The sequence below is a fragment of the Peromyscus eremicus genome, chromosome 12, assembly GCF_949786415.1.
Source record: "Peromyscus eremicus chromosome 12, PerEre_H2_v1, whole genome shotgun sequence".
Lineage (NCBI taxonomy): Eukaryota > Metazoa > Chordata > Mammalia > Rodentia > Cricetidae > Peromyscus > Peromyscus eremicus.
In genome coordinates this window covers 71,651,622-71,668,480 of record NC_081428.1, presented here as the reverse complement: position 1 = coordinate 71,668,480, position 16,859 = coordinate 71,651,622, and the positions used below count along the sequence as shown (strand labels likewise).

At 45.0% G+C, this 16,859-nt stretch overlaps 1 protein-coding gene across 1 annotated transcript in view; it reads right to left on the bottom strand.

Annotated features, from left to right (window-relative positions):
• The window catches only part of Etv5 (ETS variant transcription factor 5), a 62,530-nt gene that overhangs the window by 30,887 nt on the left and 14,784 nt on the right, over positions 1-16,859 (bottom strand). The window contains exons 6-7 of the mRNA XM_059277305.1: positions 2,773-2,902; positions 1,585-1,872 (exon numbers count right to left, since the gene is read on the bottom strand). Of these exons, the coding sequence (XP_059133288.1) occupies positions 1,585-1,872; positions 2,773-2,902 (418 nt within the window). The remainder of the gene's footprint in view (positions 1-1,584; positions 1,873-2,772; positions 2,903-16,859) is intronic.

Sequence of the window (16,859 nt, the reverse complement as noted above, 5' to 3'; positions counted from 1 at the left end):
GCCTACATTTGCTAGGCATTTCAAACCCCGAAAAGATTCACTACACCCCCTGCCCCACTAATAACTCCTGCAGGAAATCAGTGAGATGCTGTTTAAAAACACAACGCCCAAACCAGTAAAATAAAAATGGCAAAAGCCCACCTACTTTTGACCCAAAAACCCGTTTTCCATAAAAACACTAATTCTCTTGAAAAAGAACGAGGTTATGATTATGATGACCGCCAAATGAAAAAGAACGAGGTTATGAAAATGACGACTGCCGAAGCCTGGTGGCGGCTGCTCTCTCTCAGATGGGCTCTCTGTGGCAACAGAAGTTCACGAACCAGTGTGTCTGCCCCATCACACATCTCACCCCATCCCCAAATTGGTGATCACCCCTATAGAGCACAAATGCTTTTTCGGGACTCTTGGCCTGACTGTGGGAATGACCGTCAACCAGCTGTATCATGCAGGTCAGAGTAAGCGGGGACGGAACCATAACCCGGTAAAGTATCCTCCAAACAGACACTGGGGTGAACCAGGCTAAGAAAAGACCCCATCTACACCTTCCCTTCTCTTCGCCCATGCCCCCACAGTGTGATAGATATAAAGAATAGTGGCCTCCATCTTGCAGTCCTTGGTAATACCACTGATCAATCATTATCTTGTTATCTCATGATCCAACATAGATGAAAAACATCTGACACGCAGTAAGTCTACAACCAGCTAAATTTCTGGATTCCCACAGAGCAGCAGTCCTCAACCTGTGGGTCATGACCCCCTTGGGGGTGATCAAACGACCCTTTCACAGGGATTGCATATCAGATATTTACATTACGATTCATAACAATAGCACAATTATAGTATGAGGTAACAAACAAAAACAACCTTATGCTTGGGGGGCGGTCACCACAACACGAGGAACTGTATTAAAGGGTCGCAGCATTGGGAAGCTTGAGAACCACTGCCAGACAATGAACTTAGAAAGCCAGGTTCCCTTTCTACCTTTATTGCTGATGAATGAAGAACTCTAGACAATTTCCCCTGATGCTTTAACTGTTAGAAATATAAAACTACCTAGAGGGGAAACCAAGAAATTTATACCCCCAAAGCAGATGTTATCAGTAACATCCTTAGTTCATTTTATTGCAGAAATATGCTAAAATCTGATGAATAATAAATAATGCCTCCTGTAACTAAGAATTTTCCCAGGATGCAAACAGAATGATAATAATTTAATTAAGGAGCATAAACTAAAGTTCAGTTCTCACAGGCAGTTATCTCCTGAGGAGCCCAGAAACTTGTGGGCGGAGAGGTCAACTGACTGTGCATCCTGGACAAGTCACCCGTCTTCATGGCTGGAAATGGGTGGACAAGCTTCCCAAGGATGCTGCAATCCTCTAAACCATTCTGAGTACCCCAGGAACAGGGTGGCACATAACCAGCCCATACCCACAGTGTATCTATCGGTGGCCCTGCTTCACTGACGCCTCAGTGGAGGGGTAACTTTATAGGTAGCTGGCCAACACGACTAACGGCTTCTCTCCTGATGAGGAAAAGAACCCATGAGGGAGGGCATCATGGAAAGTCCAGAGCAGTACCCACCTCTGTTCTGATGGATACTGGCTTTCAGGAATCATCTTTGGCATTTGCAGGGGCTGATGTGGTGGCCGGGGGACCGCAAATGTTTGGTGCTGTGATCCGGGTTCTGGAAGTGAGTGAGGGGTGGGGGCAGGACCCACCCCTTGAACTGGGCCGGCTCCAGGGGCAAGAGCTGAGGTGGGCAGAGTTGCCTGAGGTGGGGGAAATAGGGAATTCTGATGGGTGGGTGACAAAGGAGTGGTCGGAGGGGTTAATGGCTTGAACCCAGAGGGATGCTTCCTAGCATAGGCACTGTGAAAAGAAAGAGACAAGGATCCATTAAGCTGCAGTGAAGCATTTGCATGGTAACCAGGTCCAGCAGAACACCAGTGTGCAGCCCATTGTTGCCAGGAAATGACATCATTAACATAGTTAAATTGCTCCAGCCCCGGGGGAATATTTGTACCTCTGAAATGTGACAGATACTCTGCGTCAAAGGACTTGTTTAACACTTCTAGTGATTTTTCTCAAAGATAATTTTAGCTTCTGCTTCCGGTTTCCTTTTTCCCTCCTTCTAAAAGAATTCTCTGTGTATGCGCATGCAGGGTGGATGGGTGAGGCTGGGAATTTACGGACCTTCTCTCTGGTCCCCTCTTCGAAATATTCCAGGGCTCCCAGAAATTGGTCAAAACCTTTGTGGAAGGTAACAGCACCTGAATTAAGCAAGCCTTGGCTGGTCCCAGGCAGATCTGTGTTTACCTTTTGAGTGCAAAGAATGATTAAAATTAAAGCCTCATTCCTGGGGCCTGGATATTCTTAAGTAAAGGGCACAAGTGTGGGGGCTTTTTTGTTTATTCTGATTTGAAGATTATTTCCTTGGTGCTTAAAGTTCACATTAACATATGATAGACAGGAAGAAGCATATATTACCTGTCTCGCAGATCAAATGGCCCAGTATTCCAGGCTCTTTCCCTAGCTGGTCTTGGTTCCCTATGGAGCCACAACGTTTTAATGAAAGTTTTGCCTTTCATGCATAGCATATAATGGCCCCGGTGGAACACACTCCACCTAGATCACACTGCAAGGCGGGCAGGCTCTGCCCCAGGGCATGCTAGATAATACCTGGAACTCACTCCCAGAGCCTTTCTGAGCTCCATCTCACCCCACCCTCCAGCCAGCCTCGCCCTGCGTTCCCCCACCCCCAACACTTACCAGTAATTGTAGAGGCACTTTTCTCCATAGTTAGCACCAAGAGCCTGCTCGTGGCTACAGGATGACAACTCAGAGGAGGGGCTATGCAGCTCCCGCTTGATCTTGGTGGGAGGCGGGGCGTGAAGCACCACTGAAATCAGAAGAGGAACAGGGGAGAAAGACAAGACAGCCGTCAATACCTCAGGCTTCTTTCTGCAAACCAATGTCAGCGCTGATCGTTCTTGGACCTCAAGGTCAAGGAAAACTGCCACACCTACAGGCAACCTTTTGTCAAAAAACAATTCAAGTTCCTCAGCAGGGTAGGGTGGTGCACAGCTGCAGTCTTGACACATAGGGTGAGTTGGTGGCTAGCCTGGGATACATAGTCAGACTTCTCCCAAGAAGAAAAGTCAGCCTGACATCTTAATGAGCAACAACCCCCATTCCTATTTCTTTAGTCATGGGTCTTGTTTCCCAGTTTCTGAAGTCTTGAAAAATACTAGAGGTGATGAGGAAGAAAATAGAGGTGGCAACAGAGTACCAAGGGTGGACCCCAAGAATTCTATCCCCAAAAAGGAGAAGACAAACTGTGGTGGCAGCCATTACACGTTAGTTTCTCAAAGGCTGCAGCAATACATTTCTTCCTTTCTTTCTCTGAGATGGGGTTTCTCTGTGTAGCCCTGGCTGTCCTGGAACTCACTCTGTAGACCAGGCTGGCCTCCAATGCAGAGATCTGCCTGCCTCTGCCTACTACTGGGATTTAAGGCGTGTGCCGCCGCTGCCACCACCACATGGCAATACATTTCTTATTCAGAATCATCTTTTCAAATTAAATGTGGTTTTTTGAAGTCTTTTTCAAGTAATTCTAAATATTAGTTCTGAATAAGAAACATTCAGGTTTAGGGGAATTACAAAACACTTTAAGGAATAAAACAACTGAGCGGCCCTGGGGAAAGACTAACAACCTGAGGTCTGTGGAGGACTCTGTGCCCACCGTATCTGCTCCCGGCCTTTCCCAGCAACCAATCAAGAAGGGCCGGTTTGCATAAGCAGTGCTTCAGAACATGGGCCCCAGTGACAGTCTGGACTTGTTCTGGCCCCCCTGAAACTCCTACTGCTGTCTGTTTCCCAATGTAATGGCCGTGAAGGGCTGGCTGTATCTGGATCATGACAGTTCCACATGGAAGGAGGAATGAAGGAAAGATGTTCTTCAAGGGCTGAATTAGCAACCACAAGAGCCCTCCTTCCAGTGTGCCTCGCTTCCAAGTCTGGTCTCTTCCCATGTTTTGCATGAAGGCTTCACCAAATACTTCTCAATTTCCAAAACCATAACCAAAATAAACTTCAGAGACTACATATATGCACATACATATAGTTATGCAATATATTTATGTATTCTTAATAAATTACCCAGTCTGGGTTATTCTGTTACAGCGACAGAAGATGGCCCAAGACAATGTCAACAGCTTCTCCTGAATTCACGAGGTAAGTACATGTGGCTAGGGCTGTGTTTGGAAGCCTACTAGAGATTCCACATAAGATTCTGAGAGGGCAAAGAAGTAAGACTTTTCAAAATGAAGGCGCTTTATGTACAGTGGCTCCACACTCCCGAGCACAGAACACTAAGTTAGCCCTTTCTGTCTTACCTAGATGCTAAATTGTTTCAGAGAGGCCCTTTTCTCTAAAGGACAAACTCTTAACAAAGATACTGTACCACAAGGGCTGTCCCTTCTAGAGAGGATTTAAAATGGCTACCCTCTGCCTAGCTACCTGGGTGCAGGATGAGGTCACATTTCTCCGAGGACTACTTAACTCATGAAGAACTAACCACAGTCAGTGTTCTGGTGACCCACCCAAACCTTCCTTGACTCAATGTTTGCTCCTAAAATACTTTTAGGAGTCTGGCTAAGTTCTAGTGATTATACTAGACAGAATTAGCTACATAATTATCCTTTTCTATCTACTAAGACTGAGACAACCAGTTTCTCTTATAACGTTAAATCCAACAACCTGAATCCGACCCCTAGAACCTATGATGGACAGAGAGAACTGACCTCTGAAAGCTGCCCTCTGACCTCCACAAAAATGCCATTGTGTATGTATGCACATGCACACACATGCATTCACACCCACACATGTATGCACCCCCATCCACCCCATCCATGTGTGTACATTCCCCCTCACACCCCACACAATATATTAAGAAAAGAAAAAGGCTGTCTTGCCAACAACAGACTGGAGAAGACCGATTTTCATAATTCCTTTCTTACATAACACCAACTGTGTTTTCCTGAATCCATGAAATAAGTTGAGAACTAACGGATTATATTTAGAAGTCTAATATTAGAGTCTCTGTCATGGGTTTTTGATGGTGACATCATGGCAGCCGAGAGTCAATTGTCATCAAATGTTTTCAGATCTCAGTCACAAAAAGCAGCTAAGCTTCTCTGTGTTTGTGTTTTGTTAATAAATGAGAAACTCTGGCAGCCATCAGAATGGCCCCCTTGGCCATTGCCTTTTTTTTTTTTTTTTAAATTACTTTCCTGCTGTCAAAGCTTTGGTTAAAAAAAAAATCAGAATAGTATCAACACTCCAATTTAAGGAAAAATTATGTGTAGCCTTAAAAGTCTAACTTTTCTTTGTTTAAAAAATTGTCATTTTATCATCAGTTTTATCTAAATTTAGAAAGTAAGTGATTACGGCAATGTTAAATTTTCTCATTTCAAATTTTAGAAATATCTTCATTTTTACAATATTATTATTAAAATTACCAGTTTTCCTGACAAGGCAAACTGGAGAATGCAAACCAAAGTCTCCCAGAGAGAACTTCATTATGATTTCAGGAAAGGCGTAATCCATTTCAAGAGGGAATCTAGACCGTTTGCTGTACCACCTCAGCCAGGCTCGCATGTGATGGAGACAGGCAGCGATCAAGACATTGGGATGAATAGCCAGGCTAGCCAGGCATGGTGGTCTACTCCTACAATCTCAGTACGTGGGAGACGGGAGGACCACAAGTTTGTGGCCAGACTGGGTATGTGGTAAAACCTATCAAAAAAAAAAAAAAAAAATCCAAACCATCCCCTCGTTACAATACATTATAAATCGATTATATTACCAACCAGCTTTTAATGCTAAAGGCCAGGTCCACATTTACTCTTTAATTCTAGGTACGATTGAGCCCTAAAGACCCCACACCCCACCCCGTATCAACCATCTTGAGAGAAAAGGCAGGGCAGAAACACAATGGCAAGCTTCACAAATCTATGTTGACAGGAGAGCTGGTGAGGCCTGAGAGCAATGAGAGGAAAGTTCGATTCCCCACAGTCCTGCCGGGTGAGGGCTGTGGGTACGAGTCTACTCTTGGCAAGTGCCAGTCAGGGAAGAGTGCACCTAAGTCAGGAGCTCCAAAGAGGAGGAATGCTCTGTGATTTGGGTTTCCCCATCCATGTGAATAATGTGAAACAATCTTTTTTATACACTGTAAAAAAGTGTCACTCAGATTATTGGTTTAATAAAAAGCTAAATGGTCAATAGCTAGGCAGGATTTCTGGGGTAGAAAGAATGCTGGGAAGAAGAAGGGAGGAGTCAAGAGGAGATGCCATGAGACGCAGAGCGAGCAGTATGGACACTAAGGAGATGAGGTAATTAATACAGCCATGAGGCAGAAAGTAAATGAACAGAAATGGGTTAATTTAAGAGCTACTCAGAAACAAGCTTAAGCTATTGGACGAACTATCTTAATTAATAATAAATCTCTGTGTGGTTATTTGGGAGCTGGCTGGAGGGACAGAAACTTCCACCTACAGAAAAATGAAGTACTAGCTCCTTCTTTAAGAGTGAAGAACATGACACTCAGATGGAGCCATGATGTTGCATAATTTTATCTGGTGCTTTAAAAACTAGAGTGCTCGCCTTTCCACGGTGGACCTACCAAACGATGCCAGACAGCTCCAGCCGTAAAGGATGGAGCTGGATTAGACTGGAGAAGGGTCATGAGCGCCTAAGAAGTCTGAGATGTTCTAAGTGTTGGCTATTTGAGCTGATAAACACCTATAAGTAGAAATCTTTGTGCTCAAAGGGAGATGGACCCACAAAGTCAACTGCCTCGACAATAAAATGGACCGCCCTTCACTCCTACCTTCCTTTCTCGGATCTTTTGTGAGACCACACTCTCCAAATACTGACAGTGTGAGAGTGAGTAAAACAACAAGATCTTCTCCTCATGGCACACATACATTAGAGGATTTCTAGTGGTTTTCTCAGCGAAGCAGTTGAGAGCTTGTCTGGGGCCTTGGTGTACTTCATTCAGTCCCCTACACGTAAGAACCCTGAGGCCCACTCAATCCCCTACACATAAGAACCCTGAGGCCCATTCAATCCCCTACACATAAGAACCCTGAGGCCCAAAGGGCTTGAAGGAATTGTCCGAGACTTAGAGTTGCTGTGCAAAGGAGACAGTTCCATGCTGTCACTCTATCAGCCTTGTACTGCATGGTCTGAAACAGGAGATTCCAATCACCTACTTTATCCATTAGAAAGAAATAGAGGACATAAACATGCCCCCTCCCGCAAACAATGAAGTATCACATTATACCTGGTTGAAAGTGTTTCTGTGTGTATATGTGAGGGGATGTGTGTGTTGTGTGTGCACGTATACATGGGTGCACGTGGGGACTTGAGGAAGGACATTAGGTATCCTGCTCAACCACTCTCTCATTTCTCTGAGGTTCTCTGAGACAGAATCTGTCATTGAACCAGACGCTAGGCTAGCAGCCAGTTAAAAACCCCAGCAATTTTCCCATCTCTAACCCCCACCCTGCCCCGCTGCACACGTATCCAACACTGGGGTGGCAGGCAACACAGGCACACCTGGCTCTCACGCTCCTGTCCCCATCCCCTCAGCATCGAGGACACATCTGGCTTTTGACTTGGGCACTGGAGGTTTGAACTTGGGTCCTCATGCTCGCTCGGCAAGTGCTCTTACCTGCTGAGCCATCCCCCCCACCCCCCAAAACGCTCCTGAACAAAGGAAAATGGACAAGAAGAGCCAACAATTCTGGAAAAGAACAAAGGAGACAGACCATGGAAGAGGCAACCAGGCAGGCTCCCTCAGCACTCCCTATGTGCCAGACGCCATGGCTTACTTTATTTCATTCAGTCTTTCCAACCCAATGGGAAAATATCATTTGCACTCTTTCCATTTACAGATAGGAAAGCATGGCTCAGGGAGCTGGCTACAGTCTCTCAACCAGTAGGTGGCCAGGATTTCTACTCAAGCAGTTCTTAGGTAGCCTATTGGGATCTCCCAGAGGTAATCAGAGAAAAAAGGTCTACTTAGAAAAGTGGATGGAGCTGGTCCTGTGTCTAATACCAGAATTTGGAAGTGGGAGGTGGAAGCAGGAAGTTCAGGAGTTCAAGGCCATCCTCAGCCATGGAGCAAGTTTGAGACCAGCCTGGGCCATATGAAACCATGTCTCATTTAAAAAAATAAAAAATAAATAAATAAAAAAGATGGTAAAGAAAGGCAGTCATAGCGGCAGGCATGGTGGGATGTGCCAGTGATCCCAGTGCTCAGAGGCTAGGAGGTAAGTTCAAGGTCACCATGGGCTACAAAGTAAGAGCCTACTTCCGGGGAGGCTGATTAAAAAAAAAAAAAACAATTTAAAAGATGGAAAAGCAAGTCTAATCAGAAAAATATGAGAAAATTCTTTTTGTGAAATCAGAAGGCTGTAGCCTCATGTTTACTATGCATTTTCCAGATGGGGTACCCCTGACGCAATCCCCCTGGGAACAGACACCTTCCCCTCCTCTACCCCACAGAATGTCCAGGATCCTCCTTCACTCCCAGTGAAGCTAACCTTCCCCACGCCTACAGCCTTCATTCTTTGCAATCCATGCCTTCTGTTCCAGTACTCCACCTACAAGGTCTCATTTTCCCTTCCACAGTCCAGTTGGCCAAAGCTTTCTGCTCACTCAGACGACTGCCAACACACCGGAAGACCTGGATCTTGCCAACCCCCTCTTAAACCACCTCTGAGGCAAGAACACCGAGTCCACTCCCCAGGTTCCTATTTGACCATAAGAACTCTAATAAAGATCTAGGCCCAAATACAGGTAAAAAATTAGACAATAACATTTAATTAAGCCCACATCTAGGCACACACTAAAAAGTACAGCACTGCCTCAGAGCCCACCATAATACCATTTTGAATTTAGATACTGTATTTACCTATCAACCAATTTAACCTTGTTTGTCATATCACTCTAGGAAACTCCTCACAAGGAGCACAGGATTAATCAACACATCAGCTGGTCCTCAACAATGGAGGATGGGAAAATAACAAAAACCATACACACAGAGAGATTAGAAAAGAACTGTCATTCTTCACCGATGAGCTGGGTGAGTACAAAGAAAACATAAATATACTCAACAAAGAATAAAAATTAATAGGCTCATCTGACAAGGTCATTTGTTACAAGATCAATATACAAAAAGATCTCTATCTACTGCTGGTAACCAAAGCAATATGAAATGAGAAAATACATTTAAGGGGCTGGAGAGAAAGAGACACAGACAGACAGACAGATAGACACACACACACACACACACACACACACACACACACACAGAGGTGGTTCTGTTGTTAAGAGCACCTGGTCCTCTTGCAGAGAACCTGGGTCTGATTCCCAGTATCCACATGGTGGTTCACAACCCTCTGTAACTCCAGTTCCAGATTCAACACCCTCTTCTGACCTCCAAGAGCAACAATGCATGTGGTACTCATACATACATACAGGCAAAACATGTTATGGAATAGTCTTTTTGTACGCTGTGAAGATGTGTTGCTCTTATTGGTTTAATAAGGAGCTAAATGGCCAATAGCGGGGCAGAAAGAGGTTAGGTGGGACTTGGGGACAGGGAGAGAGCACAGTGATGAAGAAGGGCAGAGTCAGGAGGAGAAGCAAGATGAGCATACAGTAATGAGGAAAAGTACTGAGCTATGTGATAGAACATAGATTAAAAAATATGGGTTAATTTAAGATGTAAGAGCTAGTTAGTAACAAGCCTAAGCTATCAGCCAAGCATTTTTAATTAATAAGTCTCTATGTGGTTATTTGGGAGCTGGCTGGTGGGACAGAAAAATCATGCCTACAAAAACATACATAAAAATGAATGAATTCAATAAAAATTAAAGAAAATATATCTAGGGCCAGTGAAAAGGCTCAGTAGGTACCTGCCAACAAGCTCAAAAACCTGAATTTGATCCCCAAGAGCTATATGGTAGGAGAGACCCAACTCCCAAAAGTTGTTGCTTGACTGCCACAATGCATGTTGTGGCGTGTGCCCCTCCCCCAGACAATTAAAATGCAATGAAAGTTTTAACAGCAACAGAAATATCAATTACCTAAAAACAATCTAGTAAGAAATACCTGTAAAGCACTAGCAAAAATTAAAGACAATAAATGGAAGGATGTATCATGAACTGAAAGGCTTGACAATGTAAAGACATCAACTGTCTTCAAATTTATCTATAGGTTCAATGTAACACTAAACAAAACCTCAGCACCATGCAGAGATTAGAATGAGTAAATTACAGTCACGTTTATTCACCGAGGTGACTCTCAGAACAAGCCAAACAAAATAAGCAAGGCATAAAGGTAGACACACTGTATCAATCTACATACAAAAACATGTTGAGAGACCAACCTAACCTGTGGAGCTCAATGTTAGAAAGGAGACACAGGTCACATGGCGAATTAGCAGTGAAGAGTTAGGAGGTGGCTTGTTTCTCAGCTGTATCACCCGAACAGTCAGAAATAGTTCTCCATTTTAGGAATGAGCAGACTAGAAATTCAACTCAGGCATTTCACACACACACACACACACACACACACACACACACTCACTCACACTCTCTCTCTGACAATTTCATACATACATATAAGGCATCTTGATCATACTCAACTTTAATTGCCCCGCCACTCCTCGCCCTATCCCAGATCCCCCAATGTTTTGTTTTTATAATAATCCACTGAATCCAATTAGTGCTTCCAGTGTGAGGACCGGTAACCTACCAGCAGCTACTCCTCCAAAGAAGGTACCCACCCGCTGCAGCCATCATTGCCAACAGATCCTCAGCTGGCAGTGAGGCCCTGTGAGCCCTTCCCTTACCCAAGCCAGAATCACTGACTGGCTGGATCTCTCTTGTGCAGATCTTGGGCAGATACCCAAAGCTGCTGTGAGGTCCTGAGTGCACCAGCCACCTAACATCATTATCATCACCTCTACATACTTTGTGTGGGGTGCGGTAGCATCAGTGAGTGGTGGAGACGGCAGGCACCTCCCCGCACTGGAGGACGACCTAAGTAGACAGACTCTGTCACTTGAAGGGGATGTTGGGAAAAGGAGGTATCCAAGATTCCCAAATCCAGTAAGAGGCAACACGTTCAGATGTGCAGAATGGCTGATGACCACTCTGTCTGGCAACTGTCTCAAACCACCCCCCCCAAAAAAAAACAAAAAACCTAGGAACATTATCAATTATAGTTAGGGGGCACAAGTTCCAACAGTGGAAATCAAAGAAGTACAGGGGTCCTCCCCATTTTCGTATCTAATATAGCTAACTTCTATAAGAACAAATTCTCAAATAGAATACAGTGAAATCAATTATTAGATGAGCTATGCTTAATTTTTAAAAATTGATTATGGATGTGTGGTATCTATGCATGTATATATTCACCATCACCCACGGGGAAGCCAGAGATGGATCCTAGGGCTCCTGCTCTATTGTTCTACGCCTTATTCCTTTGAGATAGACTCTCTCGTTGAAGCTGGAGTTAGACTGGCCGCCAACAAGCCCCAGGCACCCTCCTGTCTCTAACCCCCTCAGCACTGGGGTTACAGGCATGCACAGTCAACCCCCCCCCCAATCCCCTCAGCACCAGGGTCACAGGCTCACACAGTCACACCCCCTCCTGTCTCCATCCCCTCAGCACCAGGGTCACAGTCTTGTACATTCACACCTGGCTTCACTTGGGTGCTAGAGATTTGAACTCAGGTCCCATGCTTGCACAGCAAGCCGAGCAATGTCCTTAGCCTTGTGCTAAAATCCCTAATGAGCTTGCCCAAAGACCTCTCCTCAAGCATGCACAAGCCCTTTCTGATATGATATCAACATCTGATGCTATTAAGTTCAACACAGTAACATGAGTGCAAGCGAGGATCAGCAGTAGAGATGTCCAAGCTCAAGATTAGCATTTCCACATGCTGTTTTCATTTCTACACACTCTTTTTAAATATACCCTTAAAATGGGTCAGCAATTACAAAGCAATTTAAAACCCTCTGAGGTGGCACACACCTGCCATCCTGAGACAGCAGGATCATGAACTTGAGGCCAGCCTACAATACACAGCAAGACCCTGTCTTTAAAATATTCGGTGTTATACGGGAAAATATGGGTGGGTGGAGTAGGGAGATCAGACTGGGATCTGTGAGACCCCGTCTCAAAAACAAACTGAAACAAATCAGGGGAGACTGTTACAGATTAAATAGTCCAGTGAGGCACACACATACAAATGCAGTGGGTGGGTGATTCTTAATTCTAAATCAGAAGCAATGTCAATATTAATGCTAAGAAAAATCCTCAGGGAAAACCTGAGAGTTTGGAATAGGACCACATTACTTTCCTTGGACTACAGGGAAGAATTTCCCTAAGTTTTGGCAATGTACACTAAAGTATTTTGGAGGTGAAATGTCACGGTTTTTACAGCCTGCTTCTACACGATTCGGTGAAAAGAGAAAGAACACGCAATGAACAAATGTAAAAACGTAGTGATCTGCTTTTAAAAATAAATCAAGAATCTTCTCTTTTTCAAAGAAAGGGACAGAACGGATCTCGTATCTGTGGCTGCCTAACAGGTCAAAAGTTAGGAACTTCGAACCTGGAGACAGGGAGATGGCTCATTAGGTAAAATGTTTGCCGTACTACTCGGAGGACTTGAGTTCAGATCCCCAGCACCCATCAGAAAGCCAGGTGTGGCAGTACACACCTGTCATCCCAGCTCTAGCCAGCTGATGAGGTCCAGCTTCTTCAGGGAGAGACCCTGTCTCAAGAAAAATAAATCAATAAGGTAGCGAGCCACAGAGGAAGACAGCTCATGCTGAACTCTTTTTTTTTTTTTTTCACCAACATATGTGTGGGCATGTACACCCGCACACAGGCATATCCACACCCACGGGGGTGGGGGGAGTGGGGGGAGGACACACCCCCTTCCATCTCCACCCCCTCAGCACTGGGGTGACAGGCTCGCTTGAAGGCCGTGCATTGACCTATGAAGAAAGCCAACCTCGGCCTGTTACCAAACCAGAAGCATGGGAATCTAAAATCACACAAGAACAAACGTTGATCGCGTCCTAATGCTTAAGACTGGGCTTCCCAAATATTTTGTTGGCTCTGACCCACTTAGCACCTAGAGAGGGCAAGACGAAAACTGTCCCTGTCCCCACTGTTCTCTGCTGCCTGCTGCAGAGAATAGAATGACTGAAATAAAACCTATCAGTAATTTCATACACATATGGAACCACATAGGGCAGGAACTAAAGCATATGTCCCACTCAGAACCACAAGCATTCTTGGGGGGCGGGGAACAGAGAGAATTTCCTCTCCTTGTGAATATATATATACATACATACACACAACAGACTTTCGGCAGCACCAGACCAGCTGGACACCTCATTAGATTCATGCCCACAGTCCTCAAGGGAGCACAAAGCAGCCATCAGCAGCCTGTGACAATTAAAAAGACTTTGAAAATCTAAAATCTTTCCCTTCAAGTTCTCCTAGTCAATCTCTTCCCAAGTAGCTGCCTTGGCCCCCACTTCTGCTCATGAAGTCTGAGCAGGGCCAGAACCAGAAGAGCAAAGAGGTCAAGCCTGGGGCTTAAGCATTTCTGAGGACTCTGGTTAGCTCACCCTAATGCACCAGGCTGGGGGATCAGAAAAAGATGTGAGGCCAAAGATCGAAGAGCCTGGTGGTGGTGGTGCACACCTTTAATCCCAGCATTCAAGAGGCAGAGGCAGGCAGATCTCTGTGAGTTCGAGACCATCCTGGTCTACAAAGCAAGTTCCAGGACAGCTAGGGCTGTTACACAGAGAAACCCTGTCTTGAAAAACCAAAATAAATAAATAAATAAATAAAACAAAAACAAAGACAAAAGTATGCTAAGCTGAGCATGGCAATTTATGCCTGTAACTCCAGCACATGGGAGGCTGAGGCAAAAAAAGTGCAAATTGGGGACAGCCTGGGCTACATAGTGAGTTCCAGGCCAGGTTCTACAAAATGAGATTCTGTCTCACACACCCTCAAACCAAAATAATATGTATGCCACTCCGGAAATATTTACAACGGAGGAAGCAAAGCGGGCAGTAGAATGCTGGCATGGCACCGACGCTCTCCACACAGTAGCAGACAGGACAATCCCTTGGCACAGTATGTCACACAGGGGCTGAGGTTTAAGGGAGGCTCATTCTGCAGTCTTAAACTACAAGGGCAGATATATCTGTGCCAGGCAAAGTCTTACATCAAGAAAGTACAGCTTCTGTTCTGGGTAGAATTTTCCATCTGTGTGCTCGGGAAAGGCTGGTTCAGAATTGGTCACATTATTCAGTTATTTAGACTGGTGATCAACCACGGCGATGTGAGGGGATTTTAGCGTTGATAAATATTCTGGATATTCATATTCTCTATATGTTTCTCTCCCTCTCCATCTTCCTCTCCTTCCCAAACAGTCTCACTATGTGGTCTTAGTTGGCCTGAAATTCTTTATATATACAAGGCAGGCCTCAAATTTTCTGTGATCCTCCTGCAACTGCCTCCTCAATGCTGAGATTATGGGCGTCTGCCACCGTGGCCAGATGGGTTATTTGTCTTGTATGTCATTTCAGAGAGGACCATAGGACTGTCACCCTGGTGCTATGGTTCAGGATCTCATGATGTAGGATCAACCACGAGGAAGCAGAACTCATCAATGAACAACTACAGAAGACCTTATATGATAGGTACTGACCTAATATGGCCAGTACCACCCTCTGTACAATAAATAATGGCCAAAGCAAGAACCAATAAAGCTGGTTCCCAGATCATTTGACTTCAGGAGTCAGCTCCCACTGCTACAGTCAGCAGAAACAGATTTAGCAATTAAGTGTATGGAGAGAAAACAAAAATGTCAGGATTCAGATCTAGAAACCAGGTAATACAGTCAGCAAGAAAGGCTTTGACAGAGGAGAGGTGAATCTGGGGAGGGAGGGAGAGAGAGGAAGAGAGACTGGGAGGAGAGGAGGGAGAGGAGACTGCTGTCGGGATGTAATATATGCAGAAAAGTTTAAAAAAAAGTAAGGAAGGCTTTGAATGTAAAACCATGACATGGACTATGGGAAACGAGAACAAGTGGGGCCCCGGGCTATGCAGGCACAGGACCCACCTAAGACTGAGGGTCAAGGTTTTGAAAGACAAACTAGCCGGGGTTCAACCAGAGGGAAATAACCAAAGGCACGAGAGCAGGTCAGAGCGGAACTGAGTGACGGAAGAATACAGACTCTGTCCAATCAAGGTTTTGGAACTTCAAGAACCAGGGCCTTTGGGAGCAATGGTTTTTGGGTATAAGCCCAGGGAATCTTGAGTTAGAATTTTAAAGGAAATCGAGCTAGTAAGAGAACTGAGCTCTAAAATTCTCAGACAGTTCCATGAAGCCGCCTTGGAGAAGGGTCTCTCTCTCAAGACACAGGAATTAACAGCTCACAGACCTTCCTCCACTAGGCTGAACAGTCACACAGACAGGGTAACACAAAGACACCCTGCTGCGTAAACCTTCCTCTCAATGTCTGTTTATCTCTAATAAGCTTAGATTTAGGCTGTGGACTCCCGAAACCAGCACAGCGGCTCTAAGCTGTAACATGTATGATGCATTGGGCTGGCAGGGCATATGCTTCTGGGGACATGCTGGATGGGTATGGAGTTAAGCTTCAGTGCCAAGAGTGTACACGGGCTGGGACAGCATTTCAAACTCTGGTTTGTGTGGAGGTCATGTTATACTATTTTATGTTCTTACTGCTCCGGGAAGTGTGGACAATTACAAGAGGAAGGAGACGGAATGAACAGAGAAGTCAGTCTAGTTTCGAAGATGCCCTAGCACACGGGGTGATGCCGGCCTTGGGGGCTCTGGGTTAGAACTGCCATTTAACCCCCAGAACAACTTCCTGGCTATGACTGAAGCAGGGTAAGATAGAAATGGCTTTCCATTCACAGAGCCATTTCAGTTTCTTGTGGGCAGGGACATTGGCATGACAAGGGGCTTTAGACAGGTACTTGTGGTATTGTGTTCCCCCAAATATTGTGCATGCTAATAAACTTATCTGGGGTCAGAGACAGAGCAGCCACAATATTAAACATAAAGGATAGGCAGTGGTAGCACACGCCTTTAATCCTAGCATTCCAGAGGCAGAAATCCATGTGTTCAAGGATACAGCCAAGCATGGTGACACACCTTTAATCCCAGAAAGCAGCCTTTAATCCCAGGGAGTGGTGGTAGAAAGCAGAAAGGTATATAAGGTGTGAGGACCAGAAACTAGAGGCATTTGGCTGGTTAAGCATTCAGGCTTTTGAGCAGCAGTTCAGCTGAGATTCATTCTGGATGAGGATTCAGAGGCTTCCAGTCTGAGGACACAGGACCAGCTGAGGAACTGGCAAGGTGAGGTTAGCTGTGGCTTGTTCTATATCTCTGATCTTCCAGCTTTACCCCAATACCTGGCTCACAGGTTTGATTTTATTAATAAGACCTTCTAAGATTCCTGCTATAGGTACTGGTACATTTCGGGAACTATGATGTTTATTTTAGCTCTTAACTACATATAAATGGGGGAGGAGAGGCAGCTTAGAGGTCTGTTCCTGGTAGGCTCAGTTCAATAATGCAGTATCTAGCAGCTGGCTGGAGCACTTGACATCCCATAATTAAATCATCAAACCCAGAAGGTAAAAAACTAAACGCTGCCCATGAAAATCAACTTAGGAGACCACTGTGTGATGTGCAACCCCTCAGAAGGGACAGT